The sequence below is a fragment of the Stylophora pistillata genome, chromosome 3 (assembly GCF_964205215.1).
Source record: "Stylophora pistillata chromosome 3, jaStyPist1.2, whole genome shotgun sequence".
Classification (NCBI taxonomy): domain Eukaryota; kingdom Metazoa; phylum Cnidaria; class Anthozoa; order Scleractinia; family Pocilloporidae; genus Stylophora; species Stylophora pistillata.
Window position 1 is genome coordinate 18,116,362 of NC_142521.1, and position 24,275 is coordinate 18,140,636.

Here is a 24,275-nt window from a genome sequence, read left to right on the forward strand (position 1 = left end):
TAGGCCCAATTTATCTTGGGAAATCAAAAGTTCACGATGAAGCCGGCAAATGTTATTGTGATAAGTAATTAGACTTCTAACACTAATTGCACCGAAGCGTTAGGGAGGCAGTAGACCTTTGCGGAAAATATAGCGCACGGGTCATTGCTCGTCTAGTTTTTAAACTCAACCAACACATGTTTTCCATCTGCTGTCACAGAGAATGCAATAATGACCTGTATTTACTTTCCACCAGAAAACCGATGGTACAAATCCATCCTAAATCCACCTTGGAACAATATAGTGCGAAGGTATTGTCAACAGGCCCATTATTATGGTAATGAGGTTACGAAAAGTAGATGTATAATTGGGCGTTTGGTAATTCACGGATCGTTTTCGTTCCGTATATTGTAAGAACATGTTTGAAACCCCGGAGCAATTGCAGAGTTGCATAAAGGCTCTCACACTGGTAAGTTGAACCATATTTTGACGTAGATCTGTCCTTATATATTTCATAACCTCAAAGCACATTGCGATTAATCAAACATTCTGTACGCATGCACAATGTTTACTTTTTTAAAATCTTGAACCGACAGCCACACTGTGAAACTTCAAGCTGATGTCATATTTGAAAGCCAGAATCAAAGATTTTAAGGAATTTAATTGGAAGTGAACCTTGACTGATCGGCTTTGGCTTCCCCCATCAATTGATGACTATTGAACAATGTTTAAGTTCTTTGTACAGCGCTTTTCGATTGCTCCACGGGGGGCTAATTAACTGAATTTTGTGATCACGGCGATGCTTAAAGTATATACAGGCCTTGCAGATATCTTTAAGGTTCTAGAACGCGAAATCACCTCGTAAAATCTTTGAAGCGTCGCAAGCGCAAGTGACGACATAAGAAAAACTTAAAATTTGCGGTCATAGATACGTTTGCTTCATGGATGGTAGAAACAGCCACAGTATAGCAATAGGGTGACCATTAAATCAATGATTACGAGGTGATACGCGTTTTGATAGCTACTTGATAGCCGCTGCTATTGAAATGAACATTAAATGTAGATATTTATTACCAAAATGCGAGCTTAAACAATATTAAAAAAAACTGAATTACAGTTCTCAATTTAGAGATTGACACAGCTATTTCTATGATATATATTTTCGTGAAGTCCTCGCTGAAGAACCATCGTAAACTAATGAATATTCAATAAATGGTAAATTTTCATTCCTCGATCGCAAAAAAATATTTCCACTGTAAGCACCTCAGATTAGGAATAACATAGGTAATTTTTTGTAGACGACATTTATGTCACTAGATGTATTTAAAATCAAAGTACAAAAAACCTCCGGCTACTATTTGAGACGCTAAAAATGAGATGCTTTCGATGGACTGCAATCTTAGTTTGTGTAATTAAGAAATGCATTTAATATCCATTATGTTTTACCTGCCGAAAAAACGAAAACATTCTGCCGACTTGACCGCAGGCGGTACGTTTACGATCCAAGAAAAAATGTTTTTCTCTTTCCAGAATAAGTCACTCAGCTAAGGAACTCAGAACCTCCAAAAAATCCGACTAAACCGAGAACCTTGTGAATGAAAGTGAGGTAAATGTGTTTGTCACTTTTATGTTCTGTCGTTTATACACTAAGGGGGGGGTGGGGGGGGGAAGGGGGGGAAAGAGAGGGTTGGCACTCAAGGGTGATTTCACACTCTTACTCTGAGTGACTATGTTAATAGCAAAAAAACACTTATTGTAAAAACACGCTCGATAGGATCTGCTTTTAGCACGCTTGTCGCTGTTTTGTATTTATCGTTTGGTTTATATTCTCGTATCGCTCTCTTTTTGCCATAGCAGAAAATTGCCGGAAATGAATTTCGCTCCTGTGCTATTGTGGGGTCGCTGCTTATCTGTCGCTTTTATCGCATCTACCATTGATAGTACTAAATGCAAAGAACGCATGCTGTGTTATCTCTCGATGAATAAATAATTTCTCCTTTTCAATCCAATGGACCATTTCAGGCCTACTGAATAGTCTGTACTTGAATGAATACATTGTTCTAGAAACTATCAGAAAACAAAGCCCGAGGAAAGCACAAAACGTGTCTAATTTACCATCTAGACAGGCCATTTTCAGGGATTAAAATGTTGTGACAATAGTTCTAAAAGAAAAAAAATTGGCGCAAATGCGATAAGTGGGCTCAGCAGTGAGATGTAATGAGGTCAGCGCAACCGGCAAGACATATTGACCCGAACGAAGAATTTCTCTTTTTGCTACTTGGCCAAGCGGCTGTGTTTGTTTTGGAGGATGATACATTACAAGAAGAGAAACAAATTGCGTGAAAAAATATTGTCAGCCGTATTGTATATTCGCCCGCGACGCGTGAATAACACTTTTTGTATCAGAGAGAAAAGCAGGAGAGATTGAACCATTGATGCATTTTGTGAATATTCCGCTCCATATTTCATTGACAGGATGCTTTGCAACTTATTCGGATGGGTGTATAATTTGTCGGAAGGGGAGATTTTTAAACACTCTGTAAAATTCCTTCTGATGTCAAAGTATCCACTCAATTCCCGAAAAAAGCCCCGATTAACCTTTTTATGATGGAAAGTGCGACGGTTGCCGAGAAATTTGTTCCTTGAATCCCTTATAGAACATTTTAGATTTGACCAGTTTGCAAATGAGTATTAAAAGTAACCTTGGATAGCCTGCCTTGGTTTTGCTTTGTACCTCTCTCTGATTGCTTAAGCTGGAGAACTTGCACTGCTGGCTCAACCAATCAAACGCAAAAAAACCATTGGCATTTGGGTCTTGTGCATTTTTCCGCTCCTGAAGCCATATACACGTGGACTCTTCGGTTTACGATTTGCTTCAATTTCAACTGGCCATTGTGATTACAAAAATATGTCCAAGAACGGTTTGCATGCAATGAGATCGTGATAGAAGTTCCTGTGTAGATGAAGTGAAACACAATCTTGATTGCTATACCTTCCAGCTTGTAGTTCTTTAGGAGTTGCTCAAGAGGAAATGCACCTTATCTTTTATTTCCTCTCCCATGCAGTTCAACATGTGCCAAGGTAGGAAAAAAAACTTTTTATCAACGTGATATCAATGATAGGACAGATTATCTTTGTACCAAACTTTGTCAAGTAGTCCCCGTTTTTCTCCTCAACTTTCGTCAGCAGTCCTTATTAATTTTTTTCTGCGTTTTCCATAAATGCTTTAGAGAAATTACACCCCAAAGAATGAAAACAATGTATGTAGCCAATCTTTTGATCGAACCAACAGTTCATGAAATTGCGCAAGCCTTTTTCACGATTGAGCCAAGGATCCTGGTCCCCTTTACACGCAATAAGCAAATTTTAATTCGACCGCTCTCAGGGTTCTCATGATGGCAGGCTTTAGATAGAACAGCACAGTAATATTCTCAATGATCAAATTATTGACGAAGGGTTTCAAAGGTTTTTTGAATGTACACTGAAATGGGAAATGTATATTGGGGTCACAACGAAAGTATAGCCTCAGGCAAGAGTTCTGTTGAACATGTGTTTATTCATACTCAAACTGAATGAAAAGTATAAAATTGTTAATTCATAAACAGAGAGTTTTGTGCTGCACGTTTTTCTTTTTTTTTTAAGGGACAATAAAAAGTGAGTGAAATATATTTATCTCTTCCGAATCGAAGAGTGAAAAAATAAGCTAGACTAGGTCGACGAAAAATACGCCTCATCTCTGGATATAGGAATGTTATTCTGCTTCTTTGAGACATTTCAAAGCTTCATTTGTAGTTGCTAAAAATAAAAAAATATTTTGTCATGATTGACACCTTAAGCCTTCCATTCGGGTGGCCAAATGAAAGCTCTAGATATAATTGGATTCTACTTGTCAGTGAAGATATAGCTTACCCATATATTTTACACTTTGTAATGGGAACAATACTTACTACGCCTCTGCCAGCTTCGTTTAGTCATCGTTGGAGATACAAATTCAGCATGCAAAGGTAAAAAGGAGAGAGAATGTAAATATCTTTTTATTGTATTACTAAAACATCTTTAAAGCAAGCACGTAACGAAAGGTTATACTGTTTTTGTTTCCACTAAGAATCACGGAAGCAAGTTTTGTGCAGATAGCAAACCGGGAATAATAGTATCTTTGTCCTTGGATTTAAAATTTTTTCGATTATCGGGTGTTTTTTTTTCTCTTTTCTTTTTTCATCGTCAAGAGCTGTAAAGTTTGTGAAAATGCTATGATTAACTGCGATTTCCGATGAAGAGGCACCATACGAGGTATATTCCTTTAGGAATAAGCATTTTTTAAAAGAGACCAACAAATTCGAAGCCAATTTCTTTCCTTCGATCTGCCTTGCAATATCAAATCCAAAACACTGTGTAGACTTACTCGACAATTTTCGTTTATTACATGTCATTTTAGTATAGTCGCCATTCGGCACGAGAACAATCCAACATGGCGCTTGTAAGTTATTTCCTGCAAATCATAGACTAACATTTTATTTTTTCAGACCTCTAGCTATTCTAATCAAGATCTGTCTTAAACGTGACATTTCAAAACTTAGCAAGCACACGAACATCGACGTGTTTTCCTTTTTTCGATGGTTTCTCAAATTTATCTACCTCAGACTGAGATTATATTATATTGTCTTGGAATGTTATTTCATACTAATTTGAAGAACGCTCAATATCCCCAAGGCTTCTACCAGAATTTGTGACAAACCTTACGTAACTCAGAATTTTGGCGGAAATGTTGTTTAGTATAATATTGGCGCAAGCAGGGATAAAGTTCTCTCTTGATTGGCGGTATACAAGATTAAAAAGATTAAAATTAAAAACTAAAGTAATTTTTCACAGTGACAAATGCGATGACAATGCGTTTCTTGTGATCTAGACCATCCAATCCAACCAATTAATATCATGATGATTACATAAAAAAAATTGACAGCGCCTCGAAATACATGTTTCGATTTTTGAATTTCAAAGGGGAAAGCAAGGCATTAGTCTTAAATCAAAAACCATTACAAATTGGATGGGCATGAAGTTGTGAATACCATCATAATTTCGACAGTTTATTTTCTTGTGTATGATTATTACCTTTTTAAAAAAGAAAAAAAAAAAAGAAAAAAGTTCTCATTTTGTTTAAATATGACCATGGCTTTCTCGCGGTGAAGTAAACGCCATTGGTTATGTAACACTTTTCCTCACTCCAAGTTAGGCTGTTTGTCGTACTTAGGAAAAAATATTATAATTTTCTTTTCAAAATCGATGAAAAGACGAGGGAGTCTTATTTCGATAAGCTATTGAAGAAATGTCAAACCGTTTGGAACTACTGTGAACTTTGAGGGGGGGCAGTCTGAATGATACTAAGATATCTGCCCTTTCATTTTAGTTTTATATCCGTATTTTCCCATTTATCACCATGACATGTACTTCCTGTATTTATATCCTTCATTGTGTCATTTTGTCCATTCATATGCCTCGCTAAATCTAACCCAATAATTACATACTTCGTATTTCTGGAAAAAGAAGGTTTTCGTCCAATCGCAGTTTTCTTTTTTCTTTAACGCACTTTTATCGCTTTCGATTAATGAAAGACGTTCAAATTGTACAATATTTCGCTTTCAAAGAAGAACCTGGAAGAAAAAATACAGGTAAAGCAGAATACTATCCTATCTTACTAATATAGTTAAACAATTGTGTAATACATCAAGTTTTGTTTAGGACTATCTCCAAAGTTTCTCTTATGTGATCGTAATTTTTGAAGATAAGCTCTGCTGCTTTGATAATTTAAAATTGGTTTCGTCTTCTGTGTTGATTCAAAATACATACAGACGATTTTCAAAAATACATGGGGCGAACAGTGGTCAACAGGAAGAAAAAAAAAATCCCGCCAATCAATCAGGCACTTCAAAAATTAAATTTTTCGTTGTTTCAATCGACCTGATTAAGAATATTCTTGTTTCAAGACACTACTTATATTAACATCTTTCGAGCTCAAAGAGTTCTGAAGCCTCGTTAAACAGTTGGGTTCCATTTAATGTTTTCATTATTCATTCCAATAGATTTTTAAAAAATTTCCACAGGTTAAATTAGGTTTGTTTCGATGCCAAAATTGCTTAAACCTCGTGTTCGCGTGGGGAAAGGCATTTTTCAAGGATTTTGTTTGCCTTAGGCAAGACACTAAAGATGTAAAAGTACGTAGGCCGGAGAAATTGGTCTGTCTCGTCTTAAGCATGTAAAAGACGTAGAAAACTTTCTTTTTTTTTCTGTGAAGAGAGTCTACCTTCCCAGTTCCAGGGGGAACAATGGAAATGAAAATTTTCAATTAAACTGTATTTACTTTTGAAACAAAACAACGGATGTGAAATCTGAAAAATACGCTCGATGATATGAAAAGGCAATGCCACACGATTATCTGTTGTCACTGAACCATTAACCAAGACTAAGATACACAACTCGAGGAAACTGACAGAAAAGATATCTTGGAAATAATCACACATCAAACTGCTGGTCATTCGCGCAGATCCTATCCACAGTTCCTATCCACAGTTCGAAAGATGAAAAATGACTGACTCGCACATAACAAAATGAACCGAAGTGAGAAAATTTAATTGAGCGTCAAAGAAAGAAACTGCAGATGGGGTAGTTAATTGCATTTATTCAAATACTTAAACATCTCATTTGCTGTTTCCTCCGCCTGTTGTGAGTAAGCCAATGGTAAATGTTGGTTCAAATTGGCTATGACTGTGTTTATATGGCTTTGTTACTAGAAATTATCTTTAGTGAATATCATAGCATGACAAATTGCTGCGTCATGTAAGGGCAACTTCCTTGATATTTACATTTCTAGTTCCCTTTGGACATAATCCTGATACCATGCCTTGCGTATTTTTCTAAAAATTAAATAATGTGAAGCAGAAAATTGCGGAGGAAAAATTTTTGTTTTAGTTTCGAGGATCTTTTTTCATTTTTCTGGCAACGTTCTACTACAATATCTGATTATGCGGCTAAACTTACAGTCATCAATGTGCCAAATCGTTCTAGTAAAAAAATATCCTAAACAGTCTACTTTCGACGTCATTTCAAACTGATGAGCTTAAAATGTGGAATAAATCGTGGTGGTAGAATAGTCAATAGGGAAAAAATAACTTCAAAATGAAGAAAACACATTTCCTTCAATTTCGTGCCAATCGCTTTTTACAGAAATGAAATAGATTGCAGATTGTTTTCTATAGCTGACTTCATTTTTCATCCTTTTTCATAAAATGACGCGGCATAATTAGCAATTGAATGTTAAAATCAGGCCAAGAGGTGGTTTTCCCATCTCCTATCAATAAACTGTATTTATAATGAGTTACTTGGGGCAATCGCATTGCAATCGTCAGATTATCACATTATCGCGACTTATCAAAGATTAACCTTTTTAAAATCAAGTGCCAAATGCATTGCGAAATCTTTGTTCAAAACTAAATTCCTTAAATGAGGCCTGAATGGGAAAGTCAGATCATCCAACAGACATCTCGTTTCAATAATGGTGTGAAAGCTTTTTCCATGTAACACAATTGGTGGTTGATTTCCTACACGCTCTTTTGCAGCCGTTCCTTGGGATGTCACGCAACACTCCCTCACCACTCTACCTGTTCTTTTTTTTAAGGGGTTGGGTGGGGGAAGTGCTCTCCTAGAAAACTCTCCAAATGTCAAGTACAGATATCCTTATCTCTTTTCCGGTCGGTATGTTTATAATGCTTACTTTTCGTTACTTGTGCTCTCAAGGTTAAAGCTTTTAACCTTTAACAACATACTTAGTTGTTGCCAGAACTCTGTTTTATGGGGAAATGAGAACCTGCGGTAAGCCAGGCCATTTATCACGAGGTCCGCTTGTTTTCTTTCAGTCATCAAAGATTACATATCAAGCTTAAGTTCACTCCTCTGCATCTTGCCAATGACGACGACGGGATGAAGTAGCCTAGAATTTTCGCTTTGAGTGGGGATTATTTCTGTAGCTGTGGTAGAAAAAGGTAGCCACCTGTGTGGGGCACCTGTGTGCTCCTCTCGGATCGTTACCCACTTTAGCAAGCTCAAGGTGCGACTTCTCTCATGAAGTGAGTTGCGTATGCTTGTCAATACCTACCTACCTGTTGAGCTCTATGGCAAGTAGAATGAACTAAAAACATTGGCTGTCATAGTCTTAGGTGAGAGCAAAGGAAGTTTTATCAGTAGATTTCGAGGCTAAAAAAAGAGAAGCTTTTAGCGAAGTTATGCCAAAGTCAAGTGCCATTAAGGAGTATATCAAATGGTCATCCAAAGAATGCACGCTGTTGGCATTTTAGGTTACCTTTCATTTCGTTGATGTCAGGAAATGCAAGCTGGCAGTGTTTTTCGTTTCTACAAATTTTATCAATCACATATAGTTTCCGCTGGACCCTAAAACTGAGAACTGATACGTACAAGTTATTGCTTTTCTTCAGCATCTCGCTGTTGGTTGTTTTTCGAAACAAGACGCGTTGTAGCACTAAGTAGGAAACATTTTTAGGCACAGCTTGTGTGAGTGATATGGAACTAAGAATCGCTAGGTTGGCACTACAGGAAGATTGATGTAACACAATCAAGGTCTTGAACGTTTAGCTGTCCGTCTCGATATAATGTGATTGAATCAGTTCTAAAAATCTATACTTTTGACATTGCTAATCTTGATAGTGTGTTGGATGCTTGTCAGACACTGGGAGTTCATATATTGTCTGGTTCTTTGTTAAGGGTTTCAGTTTAGCTCATTGGTTGAACATTGGAGCGTGAAATCGAAAGATCGAAGGCTCGAATTTTCGCCAATGACTCCATTTTTTTCCCTTTAACTTGACGTATGCTTGTTACAAATCTTTTTCTTGACGTAGTTAACGAAGGGCTAACGCTCAACACGCCAGTTTTAGAATATCGTTACGATGACCAAATTTACATTATCATTTCAGTTGATAAAACCAAATTTAATTTAATTTAATAATAAGTTCTTATATAGCGCATTAAAATTGAACTCTTTGCACTTATTATTTTATTATTTCATACGCCACGGATATACGCCGAGTAGATATTTCCCCCCTCCGACTTAAAAGCTACCTGAGGGAATGGAGGTGATTATACCTCAACAATTCAGTAACATGGGTTCCTTAGAGTTGAATTTTTCGCGAACAGACTTGATTGTTGTCTCTAATTTCTCCTAATTGGCATGAATTAATATTTTGTAAAGCTTGTCTATCTAACAATCCTCTTAACCAATCAGCATAGACTACGTCACGTCTTCCTCCGTCCTAAGCTATGTGTTCAGTGGCGGATCCAAACCTTGAGCTAAAGCGCGGTGGGGGTGGGGGGGGGGGGGGGAAGGGTTCCGGGCCCCTTCCCTAGATCCGCCACTGGCGTTTGCTTTAACTTTGAGTTCTGGTTGGCTTCTATTGATGTTGTCTTTTCTTCTGATAGTTCTGATTAGTTGTTGTGGTAACCTTGGTTTTCGCTTTCCAACACTCAATCAAAATGCGCTCTCAGTTTTAAATTTCTTTTTGAAAATGGTCTTTATAGAAGACTGGTTCCTCGGTAGCTTTGATTCTTGTCAGCTGGAATTTGCTGCTCGTTTAAGGCGCTCACAGCGACATCTTCCACCCATTTTGTCCGACTCTTTGTTCCCTTTTTACTTTATCTATTTGCTTAGCTTTCTTTAAAAAAGACACGCAAGTCCAGCCAAAGATATACCGAAGCAAACCTCACAACAGTTTTGAACAGATCCGTTTGTCTTCATATGATATGGCCGACGAGTACTTTTGTTTACATACATGAATATTCTCGCATGAGTGATTTCCTCTGTCTTGGTTCTCGTTTTAGTTATTGTTTTACTTATCATCACGTTTTCTACGTGTGGGGGAATAATCCACTAGGACACTAGAATGATAGAAGATTTCACTTTTATCTAAAATCACCCACAAAACTTACCAAATGAATTATTTTTAAGAGACATTGGCTTCTGTCAATAATAATTACTTGTGAAAATATGTGAGTAAACAATGAGGAGAGCTGAAATCTGTGTTCAGTTTCCAAGGACACGGATCTGTTAAAAAAAGGCTCCGATCATATGTTAATTTTTTTTCCAATCACACTAAACACACTGAATCGAACCAAAGGAAAAGACGTGACCTGGATCTGTGATAGATTGAGTTTATTTTTTTTACTCTTTACTTTAACAGCACAAACATGAAAATGACATTTTCAAAGGACTTCGCTTCTCATCAAAATCAGAAGCATAATCATTTTATGATATGCCTCTTTCAAAATAGAATGACCTTGAATTTTCCTTTTTTGATTTCCAAGGAAAACTTTCGTTTTACGGCAAGAATGCAGGATTTTGATGGAAAGTCTTTGTAAGATATAAATGAGTTTTTTTTTTTTAAATCATATTTTCTAGTCGTAACAAAACGAAATGGGAAACGAGAAGCTTTGTTAAAACGTGTTAAATCCAAGTTATTCGAGAATCAGAAAATGAAACATTCAAGGCCTATTTCTAGACTTGCTCTAGACCTTAAAAATTGCTGTAAAATCAGAAAGGTTACAGTGTTATTAACAGTCAAAAGGATCTGTTTTGTTGTAAACACAGGAAATTGCCTACAAATCTTAAAGACATTTCCACAACACTAGTATAGTCTGTTCCCAAGCGACCTCGCTTTGTAAAGAACAATGACATCATCGAGAAAACTCGAAGAAGTCCATGTTTAATTACTAAGCACCATACGGCTTAATGCATCGAATAAAACCCACCCACGATAATGTTTGGTGAAATATTAAGCACTTTATTTCTAAAAAGAAACGAAGTGGTAAATAATTGGTAGGCACGGTTTGTCATGAAGAGATTTCAATTTTGGTTGTGTCTGAGGTAATTGAAGATGGTGCCACATTTGCATGAAGTTCTCATTACAGAAGTCGATCGTGAACAAAAACAAAGCCTGAGTTTCAAATCAAATTCACGTTGGCTGTTATTGTAATAAAATCTTCAATAGATCTCTTTTTTTCAATCTTCAAAGAAAAAAAAACTAAACGCACAAAGATCGATCTTATTGGTATGAAATCGCTTTTTTCCGAGCAGTTTCTCTTTTAAATATTGATTTAGTTTAGCTTTTTCCTGAGCAAATGTCAGTTACGTAAAAGTTATTTCATTAACCTGTTGTCTTAACTTCTATTCTTGACAGGTCGATGAAAAAGGACTAGTAGCTGGCTACGCTAATCGTAGTTGATCCTCTTTTGCATTGAAGATTGCGGGTAAATCGTTGCGGATTTCCCAGCACTGAACGCTAGAGAAGGAGACCCCGTTGAGGAAGTCGTAGATCGTGCCATATTGTTAAAAGGAGGTAAAACAGCTGCTAATTCCTGTTTGTGTACGGCAAAGGGCTAAAAAATAAAAAAAAGCAAAACAAAACAAAGGACAGAGGGAATTGAAAGAACACAAAGAAAAGTCTGACTCACTTAAAAGTGTGAATTCATCATTCATTTACTGATGCAGCTAGGCGTGAACAACTCATCCACATCCATGGCGTCTTTTACGCCCGATGCTGAAACCTACCTGGGTGTAGACACAAGCGTATTAATTCCAATTTCTGTGACATGGGCCGCACTGGGTCTTGTGTCTACTGCGCTCAACATCATTGTATGCCTGATAGTTTTGAGCGACCGACGGCTGTGGACAATTACTAATTCATTCATAGTGTCTCTTTCGGTGGCGGATCTACTTATAGCTGCTGCACTCATACCGATTTACATTTGCGAGAACTTTACCATGACGCAGACGCCTATCACAGGGTACGTTATCGCCTTTCTACTCCTTGCGTCGATCTTCAACATCGGCGCGGTAACCTACGAGCGATACGTGGCTCTGACAAGACCATTCGGTTACCGGGTGACAATGAATGCGACCAGGGTTGCGGTGATTATCTCCCTGTGTTGGATCATACCGTGTTTCATTTCGATACTTCCACTGGCTTGGGATGCGGATCCGATGTCAAAATATCACAAAATTTACATGTTTGTTACTGTGTTTGGCTTCGTTCTGTTGCCGTGCTTAGTCATGGTATGGATTTATGTGCGTCTTCTTCGCGTCGTACGTCGATTCATCTCTCGAAATCGAAGGCGGTCCACTTGGGGTAACAGAACAGGTGAGCGAGCGGGGAATGAAGACAAGGCTGTGATAGTGTTTGCTTTAATTTTCGGGATGTTTCTCCTCTCTTGGATGCCACTTATTTACATCAACATTTGTGAAATATTTGATCAGCTTCACCTGATCACATTACCGGTTCTCTACGTTTCATTTTATACGTTGCTTTTCAACACCATCATGGACCCGTTGATCTACGCGTTTTTGAAGAAAGACTTCAGCGAAAGTTTAAAGAAAAGGTGGAAAAAAGACAACAATAACACTCCGAGAGAAGAATCACAAATTGAAATCACAATGGTTAAATCGAAATGTTAATGAAATAGTCTAGTTGCGATTCAGATTAAGCTGTGTGAACTTTTTTAATAGAGCTTTTTGAGGCAGAACACTGCAACTAAAACAGATTTGCCTTTATTAACTCTGATGGGAACTTCAACTTTTCGCGCTGCTGTGGACGATCATTCTCAGTCGGGGACGATCTCAGGAGTTTCAAGGAAAGCCGGTCACTGCTGTTTGTTTAGCTTGCGGGCAAGCTCTCGTGTTTTGGTGGGTTTTGCCTTACAGGCCCTTATAGACCTTACAGGCCCTTAGTGGACTCCCTGGTGGCCAAAACTAAATTTCTCCTTACAACGTCAATCGTTTTCAAGGAGAAACGTGAGGAAAGGAAAGAAAAGTATTAGCCTGGGTAACTTGTTTAATTCAAATTCCCAAATTCCCACAATGAAAATTATGATTAATGTATGACAGCGGGCGGTATTTTGGGAGTGAAAGGGTTCATATTTCGGATTTTTTCTTATACTTTTACAACATAAGTCAAGGAAATCACGTAAATGCGATTATCTTTCGCGATTTATGGGCTCGAATAACATTTCAACTGAAACTTGATTAAACTTGAAAACCTTCTACAACATCAAGAATGGCCGTGAACCACCAGTTTTACGAGCAGTTTATACTATATTTTTATTTCTTCAGTAAAATCATCCTTTTGAACGCTACTTTGAACTTTCATGGTGCACTATAGTTAGCTCGATAATATCGAACGATTTGTAAATGCTCCTATGTTTTATTAGAAAACGACGGGAAAACTTTAGTTTTAGCTTAATTTTTAGAAAGTTTAGTGAGGAGATCTCGTATCGCGATCTAAAATAGATTTATGCACTTCGCAATCGCTCAATCGGGTAAACTATGATTCGACGAGTATGTAATGCGTCCATATGAAGGCTGGGATTGGCCGAGCCAGTGCCAGGTCGCTCAAGTGGCATCTTTGTTGTTGTTGTTGTTGTTGTTGTTGTAGGAGATGCTGAGCTAAGAAAGCTTGGAAAATTCTCTTAAAGTTGTGTAGGGGTGTGGTCAAAGCCAAATCAGAAATCAGCGGTAAATAAAAAGAATAAAAGCTGCCCTAGGAAAACAAACAACAGTTCTTCCCAAGGTGCACCAAAGGGAAAAAAAAAATGTTACATCTGCATCTCGAGATCCCCATCCCAACCTCTATCTTCCAATGCTTTTCCGAGGGTTTGTTTTTCTGATTATACATTACAAGACTTATGCTTAGTTAAAGGTGTGATTTCTTGGAAACTTATCGATAAAATAAAATACGTGATAGAGTGAAGAATACTTTGAAATGAACTTATCTTATTTTCTTATCAACAACGTTAAACTGAATGACACGATGTACTGAAAATGTCGTTCTAGATGGTCTTTTTTCATAGTGTTCTCTTTGTTAACGGCCCCAAACCCTTCCAAATAACCAGGAAGATTCTATTCGCTATTCTCTCCTCCAGTTCTTACATATTACATTTTAAGTAAGGAGAATTCAGCGTATATCAACTAGCATGGCTGACAAGTTTCTCAATTCTCATTAACTTCTTGTTGATATCTTGCACTGATATAAGCTTATAAAAGGAGGTCTTCAGTTACATAAAGATGAGGGATTTGCCACACATTTTTCTGCCCCGTTTGTCACTCGGAAAGAAACTGGTCGTTGATCTTTTTTTTCTCAAAGCGAGGAGGCGCAAAACGAACGTGCGTGCGCGAGCGCGGAGCGCGAGCGCTTGAACAGTTTTTCGTGAGGTCATTTTGTTGTTAGTACGCGCTTTCATGGCCTTTGTTGTTGTGCAGAGGTGATTGTCGTAGAAAGGTTGAAATAAGAGTGCATTAATGAACAGTCTGCACCCTTGAAAAAGAAGAAAAGAAATTGGCTGGTGTGTAGAGGTACCCGATATTTGAGGTTCCATTGTAATTTTCATGAAGGTAATATGCCTTGCTTTCTATTGGTATATTGGCAAAAAAATCGATTCGAAATGTTGGGAGAATTGAATCGGTTATCACACTCACTGTGACAAGCCAATTATGCTCAACAACTAACAGTCATTCGTAATCCCGAGATTTATCGAACAGTTACCGAGCACTCGAGACGCCGACGAATGTTGCTCGGCTGCTAAACCGGAAATTTTGGCCTCAAGCTGGCGTGGTTGGGAATCCAAGATGGCGGGCGCCAGTGTTGGTTAGCAAATAGTTACTCTTTGTCGTTCTGTGCTCATGGTTTTGTAGGGTAAATTAGCAGCATTGTGTAATAGAAGCTTTCATTTGTCATTTTAATCGTGTACTTGTCTTATTTCCGCAGTGGTACCTCGCAATTTTCGCTTGCTCGAGGAACTAGAAGAAGGCCAGAAAGGTGGTGACGGTTTAGTTAGCTGGGGCCTGGAGGACGACGACGATATGAACCTAACGACATGGACCGGTATGATCCTTGGTCCTCCAAGAGTAAGTTTCAAGGCTACGTAAAACTTTTGGTGTTATTCAAAACCTAGTTAATTGTTTAACTGGCTTAGATTTTGTCAATGTAATAGGTTAAAGTGCGTGAAATTATCAATTTGAAGCTTCACGCACTTCACAACCACAACCATCGAAGGATTTGGTTTGTATTTGGAAAGTAAAATCACACTTGCTTTTGTTTTCATGGAAAATGTTTTCATAATTGTGTTTTACGTCGAATGTTATGAAACGTTTGCTCACTTACCTTGACTTGATACACGGGTTACACGATAAAAAACGTTTGCACGCCGTAATTAGAACATCTCAGATTAAAATAGCAGCGTTTTTTCATTAACCACTGCAACGTAATTGTTGTAAGCCAGTAAGGTAATTTATGAGGGTGAAAGGACAGCACAGAGGGTAGTGTGGAAGTTGTTTGGGTGCCTGTAGTTGACCAGTTGCAACCAAGGATTTTGCTTTATCCATAGTTTTACATGGTAAGATTTCACCTCCATCATGAAGAGCTCACCCCTTTAATCGATTCAACCTAGTCAGCTGTACCTTACATTTTTTCACTAAGCAAAAATTCTTAGCCATGCTTTTGTTGTGAATCAGGGCAATTTATTGTCCGCTTGTTTGCCTTTGCTATGATCAGTTTCCTCAATTTGGTGTGTTTGTTAGATTCTGTGGGGAAAAAACCTTACAACACATTGGACCTGAACTTCAGCACACATTAGGCCACCTCATGTACTGTCAATTGGTCTTAAGCCAGACTTACCCTATTGCTCGGATGAAGGGCTGATGCTTAAAACTCTTTACAGTAGCTAATTTACACTATCAACTCAGTTGATAAAACCAAAAGTACCCTTTTATTTTAACCTACTTGTATGCTATGATATAATTTATTTGGCATTATTAATTTTTTAAGACATATTTATGAACAAAAAAATGATGTGAAGGAATGTTGCTGATGTGAACCTTGTGTGGAGGCGTGGTGGCCTCATGGTTGGTATGCTCGACTCCGGATCGAGTGGCCCGGGTTCGAGCCTCGGCTGGGGACATTGTGTTGTGTTCTTAGGCAAGACACTTTACTCTCACAGTGCCTCTCTTCACCCAGGTGGTTTTAATGGGTACCAGCAAATTTAATTTTTTGGGGAACTCTGCGATGGACCAGCATCTCATCTAGGGGGGAGAAGAAATACTCCTAGTTGCTTCATGCTACAGAAACCGGAGTTAAGCTCCAGCCTGATGGGCCACTGGCTCGTAAACAGACTTTCCTTTTTGTTATTAATTTGTAAGACATATTTATGAACAAAAAAATGATGCAGAGTAATATTGCTGATGTGAACCTGGCATCTTATCCCTTCTTTAACCCTTTATTCTTGAGAAGGATAATCATCTGATTTCTTCCAACAGTATTTAAGATAATTTTCCCATGTGCTGATAGCTACTCAGATGCCCTTGAGTTAGCTCAGGTGGAGACCCTTGTGTATCGAAGAGATAAGATATGTAAAGAGTACATGTGTAAAATATACCAATACACCTAGATGATACCTTTCCCTACACCCTAAGGCACAAATCAGACCAGCTGTACTTTTACAGAAATGTTACTACCTGTAGAATGAAGTGTACTGAAGACTTTTTCACTTTTAAGTATATTTAACAAATGTGTTGTATGGTCTGGTGCGGTGTATATAACTTGTACTTTTAATGTATACAGAAATGTATATAGTCAATCATATTAAGTTTTCATTGTATTATAACTTGTTAATTCAGTAAGTTACTGCAAGAGAGTTAAACAAATTGTTATTATTATTATTATTATTATTATAATTATTATTATTAAACAAAGTCAATGCAAGGTCTTGAAGTTTTTTTTTATTAAGCAAACTCTCCTGGTAAGCACTAGAGAAAATCATAGAGAACAGTGTAGAGAACCTGCAAGCTGATGTTAGTGTTTAAAGGGTTATTCTCCCCTCTATTTTCATCTTCTTTCCCCACAGACTGTTTATGAAAACCGAATATATAACCTGAAGATAACCTGCGGTCCTAAATATCCAGATGACCCACCTAATGTGCGGTTTAAAACAAGGATAAACATCAATGGAGTGAATGCTGCTGGTGTCGTAAGTAAAACAGACTTTTACATGTAATTATTGCTGCTGAAGCATCTCCCAAGTACTCCTGTAGGTAAAGCCCCATATGGTTTTTGGATTTAACAGACTTGCAGTATAACTGAAAGTAAATTTTGTGGGCTTCTAAATTGGGTGTCTTGATTTTTCTTTGCATGATTACTTATTCCAGCAAGTTACCAACAGGTAATCTGATGCTGCCCGTTATTTAATAGATGTACAGAACAATGTATATACACTGTACATCCACATCTGATATGTCTTTGTTATTTGTCGTGTTTCCCTTGAGTTGCATTGCTGTGTAAAAGAAAGAACTTGAGGATTGGAAAGAGCCACAATGAAAAAATTCGGTACTAAAAAAAAAAATATCTTGTTACGCACAATCATGCCCATTGCATCTTATATCACATATTAGGTGAATGATGAGCAGTTGAAGTAGACTTGCTTGATCTCTAGAGAGTACTCAAGAAGAAACCAAAAAAATATTTAAAGAAAAAGAAAGGAAAAAAAACAAAACAAATTGTTTTGTCTGGAATGTCTTGAAAAAATTCTCAAACCAAAATATATAAACTATCAACATAACCTCACTATGCCCTTTAAAATTTCTTCTCTGAAAACCCAGAACAGAGAAATATCGAGGAAGTGAGACAACTAATGAAATGTTACAATTTTTGGTAGACACAAATATTATTGTGTGGTTAAATTTTGAGTGGAATATGACGTTAACATTAAATATCACTAGTCAAATCATTTGAAGCTTGGAAAAAAACATGTAATGTGAAATGGAAAATGAAAATGAAATAATATAACAGACAGAAAATAGCTAGATATCTTGTGGCAGCTGTTTCCTCCTGCACTTCTTTGAAAAAGGATTTAAAACTTTCTAGATACATATGAGTAAAACCCCATAACACTGATTTCATTTCCCTGGATGAATCATGACTTGTGGTTAAATACATGTAAAGGATTGAATTGGGCTGAAAAGAGTTTTAAACCAATCACCTATTGCTCTATGTAAGTTCAGGAGTCCAATGCAACAGTTGTATGTTACTGTTGCCAGGTATTTGTAAAAAAAAAATGCAATCTAACTGTTGTAATGGCTGCATATGAAAGCATTCTCCTCTCAACTTTTTTTCCTTTGTTTTTAGTTATAAGAGCATCATTTGCATATTTTGATTTTCAATGCAGCACAAAAGGTGTCAAAACAATACCCTTGGGAATAAGGGTTTGTGTTTTTTTTTATTCCACAAAGTAATTTGGTTTTATCAACTAAGTTGAAATTGTAAATTAGCCACTGTTAAGAGTTTAAAAGCTGATGTTTGGAACATTAGCCCTTTGTCAGGGCTAATACTTGAAACGTCAGTTAACCAAACCAAATTACCTTGTTACCCCCACCAACACAGCACCACAGTTTCTTTAGAAGCTTACCCCCTTTATTCCACAGAGCCTGGTTTCTGCAATTATGAGCTTTGGACAATATTAACTTTTTCAATTGTCTTTTAGAATATTTGATAGTTTTTTTAATGGCTCTGCTGAATAGCATCAGGGGTAATTGAACCCTTTTTCAGGTATTTATTGTAGTTTTTTTAATTTGGTGACTCTAAATTTTTTTAGGGAGAGCTAGTGCGCACAATTCTAGCAACAACATGTACTTAAATATTTTTAAAAATACTTTGAGAAATTGTTTTTGCAACTCACATAAATTACATTCACCAAAATTGCCAAAAAAATGATCAAGAGATATTTTAATTTTTTTTAGATGCTTTCCAGTTTATTAATAGCTTCACTTTTATACTGAAAAAAGTAGGGATCTTGCTCTATTGAATGTGTGGGTAATATCAAGCACCTGCACATGATTCACTTGCAATTCATAGTGGAACTTTGCTCATGTGCTTCTCATTCTGCTGACAACATGCAAGTGCAAAGCTAGTCAAGACAAATGAGAAGTTTGCATTTTAACAAGCTGTTTGAGGTGGCACTAAAGAGCATACCTATTGATTTTGTACCATTTAACTTTAGTGAAATTGGTCAGTCTATGTTTGGAATTATTTTCTCCTGTTGTTTTGCAATGATGGCCATTACTCGTTTGGTTCAAATGTGCAACGTGAAGGTGCTGTAATATTGACTGCAAAGATGCCTGTTTACTTTGGTGTAAAAACAAGCAAAGTTTTCTTTGTTTTTACCACATTATTTTCTTGAGGCTCAGTTGTATTCTTTGTTTTACATTACTTGTGAATGTGATTGATTCTGACACAAAGGATGAGCCAAAGATAATACATTCAGGATCACCTGTAAGATTTTGCAGTCCTTTTGGCTGTTGATAAACATTTTCTCAACAACGATGTCTAACCACAGTACATGTATTGTTCATCATTTTATGTACATTTTTTATTCACATGATATCTGTCTTCTACAGGTTGATCCAAAATCGTGTAAGGTATTAAAAAGCTGGTTGAGGAGTAATACAATAAAAACTGTCCTACAGGAGTTAAGGAGGTAGTTTCCTCTTTGTGTTTAATTTAAATGTAGCTTCCTATAACAATATCTGATTCAATATAATGTCCAGGTGGTGAAGATTAATAATTTTATTTGGAGGAGAGTGTTTTATTGATCCAACATCAAATTCTCCTGGCCATGTCACTATAATACATATAAAAGCCAAAAGGGAGAATTTATTGCTCAGATCGTGGGAATTGGGGATCAAAACTACAAATGTATTACACTGTAGATACCGGTATTCATAGCCAAAACCTTGTAGATACACAGGTAGTTATGGTGCAGATACCAGGAGAGGTTTCTTAAAATTGATTAGATCATAAAATTTGTTTTGTGTCCAAGAATGGAGGTGGGATATCCAGCAGCTGTTTGGGAATGAGCCCATGTACCTCCCACCACTTTTACAAAAGTATTAGAATTTGGACTTAAGAAGGCAGCAAAAAGGGAATTTGCCAAAGCTGTACGGTCCGTCATTCTTAAAGTGTCTACAAATGCACATGATTAACCCTTTGACTCCCAAGAGTGAATAACAGATACTTTCTCACAATATATCATTCCTGAATCACACATTAAGGTGATAGGAGTGAAGGAGTGAAGAAAATGATCACCAACTCCATGAGCTGCAGAATAGTGTGGAGAATACGCATACTGATGTTGGGGTGTAAATGGTTAAAAGGGCTATTTCTTCATCCGTTGATTCATTGTTCATTCACTTGTAGAATGATGACCCTTAAAGAGAACTTAAAGCTTACTCAGCCACCAGAGGGAAGCACGTATGATGGACATTAAATGAAACTTGGCCTTTCTTTAGATTCTTCTGCAAATTACACTTAGTAGCAGTTCCCTTTGATGAAGAAAAAGTGGATCAATGTTATTATCTTTGCAAATGCCCACCCCCCCTTCCATAAGCCAACAACAGTCAACTGGTAGCAAGTTAAGGTTAATGTTGGGGTTAGGGGAGGGGTGGGTGAGTAGTTGCCCACATAGTGATATTGAGTAACTTTGCACCCACCCCTCCCATAACCCAACAACAGTCAGCTGATAACAACTTAGGGTTAATGGTGGGTTAGGGGAGGGGTAGGTGTGCAGTTGCTAAAAGACATTGAGCAACTATGCACCTACCCCTCCCATAACCCAACAACAGTCAACTGATAACAAGTTAGGTTTAATGTTGTGTCAGGGGAGGGGTGAGTGTGCCATTGGTCAACAAACTGACCCTGATCAAAAAGAGTCGTGTAAAGCAGCAAGCAATTCTCAGGTATCTTGAACAGTATTCCTACAGTGCATGTTTCAAGTCAGACTTGTGCACTTGTTAGATAAACAAATGCATCAGCTAATTTAGGTGCAAATGTGTGATGGTCCAAGGAATTTCTTTCTCCCCTTTTAAACTGAGTTACACCTCATTTTTGGAATATTTTCTCTTTTTGTGGCCCATGGGCAGTGGTTTGTTAGAATCTTAAAATGTAACCTAGATGTTAGTGCAGAGCTGCTTGTCTTGACTACATATGTTTTCCAAATGTAAAATGATGTCAGCTTTATTCATTTGTAAGTAACATTTAGCTTCTGGTGTGCTTTATAGTACTTTTACTGACCTCAAGTCTTGTATTGACTCGCATGTAAGTGTTTGATTGTTGTAATAAAGTGATCAATTTCTTTTCCAATGTGGCATTTAGAGTGCAGCAAAATAAAGGAAGTTTATGACAAATTTGCAACATAGCTTGATAAGTCGAATGTCAGTTCTTCGTCTGTCTAAGGGTCACTCGGGTTTGGCTCCAGCCTATGGTGGGTTTGTAAGCCTGTGGATGCAATCCTCTATATACCAAGGTAGGATGGCAGGCAGGGGTTTCATTAAGGGCCGGGCAGCGGGCAAATTGACCGGTCGCGAGGACGGTTTTGCCCACCTGGTTTGACAATCTGGAGAAAAGTTTATCCTATAACGAGGTTCAGTTCAAAAAGGTTTTGCCCGCCTATGAAAACCAGTTACCCCTCCTGCTGAAAACGTTCATGAAACCCCTGGCGGCAGGTGCACTGAAACACACCCACAGCTGAACACTGAGCCTAAAGATTACTATACAGAACTTACCGGTAAGCATATTTCTGAAGCCTTCGTTGATTTGACCAGATTGGATCCTACGTTTGAAATGTGGGAGATTTTGTAACCTTTCATTACTTTAAGAAACATGAGATGTTTTTAAGGGAAGAATTGAGGAGTAAGTGAGATGTACTTAACATTTCTTTCCTCCAAAGGTGGGTCAGGGTTAGGGTGAGACTGGCTTGATACACAAGCCAACGGTTGCAGGGGCGAGGCAAGGGCTAAGAGCTAAACAGGGAACACACGACTCTGCGCTCTCCCCTCGCACGCGTTTTTTGCTGATGGAAACCGCGGTAAAGTCGTTTATGGGTACCAGACAGGGCACACGGGAAGTAAAGATTACGTCGGTTTCACAGGAAAATAAAATGGAGTCGAAGAGAAACATGACGTGAACGTCATGCATTTTGTCACATTAATTCACCGCTTCTAGCCTGGAATTAAGTGCAGTAGTGAATTCTGTCTTATCAGAGCAAGTATGCAACTCAAATAAAGATGTCATTCTTTTTTTAACAATAATATATAATTTGGACTTGTTTTATGTTTCCTTTTGAAAAGCATACTTAGAAAAAGTAGCATAATTTTCAAAAAGAGCGTAATTTTGAAATAATTTGCGGAAAAAAAAATCGAGCAATACTAGATACAGAATATATTACCTTTAGTAGAAAAATCCAGTGGGGCCTAATTAAAATTACTGAAATTCAGTTCAGACATTCGTTGGATCTAAGCACCAGCAATAGTTCGAGTCAAAATCGTTGGAAGTAACGGCTCCATTTATAAATAACGTTAGGTTACGAGGTTTTCTTGGTTCTCTTCGGTCCACCAATAGCAATTATTACCAATTTTTAAAGAAATATGGATGTAATTAAGCCCTTCGGTATCGATTAAGATAGTGAAAGTAGCATATTATGGTACTAGTAGTGCCCGATTTTTTTCTAAATTATACTCGTAGTTGTGCTCGTTTTTAAAAATTATGCTACTTTTTCTTAATTTATACTTAAAAATAAAACACACAAAACTAGTCCAAAAACCAAATTATTTATTTATTGTTAATAAAACATCGTATTTTCTTCATCTTGAGTTAGACACTTGCTGCCTCGACTGAGTACTTCGGTAATGGTTTGTTCTCTCAACTTTGTCTTCTTGATATTTTCTCTCTCACTAGCGTGTTTTTTTGGAAGCACAATGGGATGACAAAATGCTTTTTCTTTTAGAAACAACTCTGCAAGCACTACAAAATATCGTGTTGCCTCTTGACATTTAGATAATGACCTGGAAACTGATTGATGCGATCATGTAATGGGACTTTTTCCACGTCAGATGCCTCCCCTGGCCTTGTATTTGTTGTTGGTTTTCTTCAGGCTCCGATCTCTTGCAATTTGAGCGGGTTCTTACGATGGCCCAGAAGGCTCAACGCAAACAAAAAATATACTGCAGCAAATAAAAAATATGCTGCAGAAAATAAAAAATATACTGCATCAAATAAAAAAATCAAAACGCAAAGAAAAAAAGTACGCAGCAAATAAAAAAAATGCACCGCAAACAAAAATACTGCAGCAAATAAAATATGCAACGCAAACAAAAAAAAAAAAGAAAACGCAAACAAAAAAAATTGGAACGCAACGCCAAGGAAGACTGGGTAATAGTTCTTAGTTTCCCGCCAACACTCGTTTCATCCTTTGCTTGTTCGCCTTTCTGAAACCATGTTCTGTAGCGAACTTATGACAGTACTGGTACCATGCTGCTCCTTTAAAAAATCGATGATAACTCTATTTTCATACCCTTGATGAAAATAATTTTCTTTAATCCTACGCTGATCGCTTTCGTCCATAACCAAAAGCGAGTTCCAGTTCATGCTGTTTTGGCGGGAAACTAAGAACTATTACCCAGTCTTCCTTGGCGTTGCGTTCCAACTTTTTTTGTTTGCGTTTTCTTTTTTTTTGTTTGCGTTGCATATTTTATTTGCTGCAGTAGATTTTGTTTGCGTTGCATTTTTTTATTTGCTGCGGTACTTTTTTTCTTTGCGTTATGATTTTTTTATTTGCTGCAGTATATTTTTATTTACTCCAGTATATTTTTTATTTGCTGCAGTATATTTTTTATTTGCTACAGTATATTTTTTATTTGCTGCAGTATATTTTTTATTTGCTGCGGTATATTTTTTATTTGCTGCAGTATATTTTTTATTTGCTGCAGTATATTTTTTATTTGCTACAGTATATTTTTTATTTGCTGCAGTATATTTTTTATTTGCTGCAGTATTTTTTTATTTGCTGCAGTATATTTTTTATTTGCTGCAGTATATTTTTTATTTGCTGCAGTATATTTTTTGTTTGCATTGAGCCTTCTGGGCCACCGCAGGTTCTGGCCTATCAGGAAGCTGTTCTTCTCCTGGGTTGCTCGACGGGTTGTTGCTTGTGAGATCGGGAACTGGAACCGACGCAATCTTTACTTCCCAGTCCTCAAGACGACCAACAACGCAGTATTGCTGTAGCTTTCTTCCCCTCCCCCTCCCCCAGACGAATGAAAATAGACTGAACCATCGACAGAACTTGACAATAATCAATCTTAGAGACCAAGCAAGTCAAAATATGCCGATTATACTAGCAGTGCTACTTTTAGAAAAAGTGCAAAA

The 24,275-nt window shown here is 37.4% G+C and overlaps 2 protein-coding genes across 4 annotated transcripts; both read left to right on the top strand.

The window, feature by feature from the left end:
* The first annotated feature begins 135 nt into the window (after positions 1–135).
* LOC111342129 (adenosine receptor A2a) lies at positions 136–13,783 on the top strand. Of its 3 annotated transcripts, XM_088752053.1 has the most exons (3): positions 136–448; positions 1,510–1,585; positions 11,214–13,783. In XM_088752053.1, exon 3 carries the CDS (start codon positions 11,519–11,521, stop codon positions 12,485–12,487), a length of 969 nt encoding a protein of 322 aa, XP_088608179.1. In that variant the 5' UTR covers positions 136–448; positions 1,510–1,585; positions 11,214–11,518; the 3' UTR covers positions 12,488–13,783. The 3 variants fall into 3 exon arrangements, with proteins under 3 accessions (XP_088608179.1, XP_022804916.1, XP_088608180.1); XM_022949181.2 differs by lacking the exon at positions 136–448 and having other exon boundaries at positions 497–1,585; XM_088752054.1 differs by lacking the exons at positions 136–448; positions 1,510–1,585 and adding an exon at positions 3,869–3,983.
* Positions 13,784–14,531: 748 nt separating this feature from the next.
* LOC111342650 (ubiquitin-conjugating enzyme E2 variant 2) lies at positions 14,532–21,212 on the top strand. Its single transcript, XM_022949746.2, has 5 exons — positions 14,532–14,672; positions 14,793–14,932; positions 16,927–17,049; positions 19,472–19,551; positions 20,271–21,212. The coding sequence occupies exons 1-5, from the start codon at positions 14,654–14,656 to the stop codon at positions 20,338–20,340; spliced, it is 432 nt and encodes a 143-aa protein (XP_022805481.1). The 5' UTR covers positions 14,532–14,653; the 3' UTR covers positions 20,341–21,212.
* Positions 21,213–24,275: the final 3,063 nt, after the last annotated feature.

Excerpts from the sequence above, each read along its gene's own strand:
- LOC111342650 (XM_022949746.2), top strand. Across the intron at positions 17,050-19,471 it reads GAGTGAATGCTGCTGGTGTC|GTTGATCCAAAATCGTGTAA; the intron begins GTAAGTAAAACA and ends TGTCTTCTACAG. Across the intron at positions 19,552-20,270 it reads GTCCTACAGGAGTTAAGGAG|AATGATGACCCTTAAAGAGA; the intron begins GTAGTTTCCTCT and ends ATTCACTTGTAG.
- LOC111342129 (XM_088752053.1), top strand. The coding sequence starts at position 11,519 with ATGCAGCTAGGCGTGAACAACTCATCCACATCCATGGCGTCTTTTACG.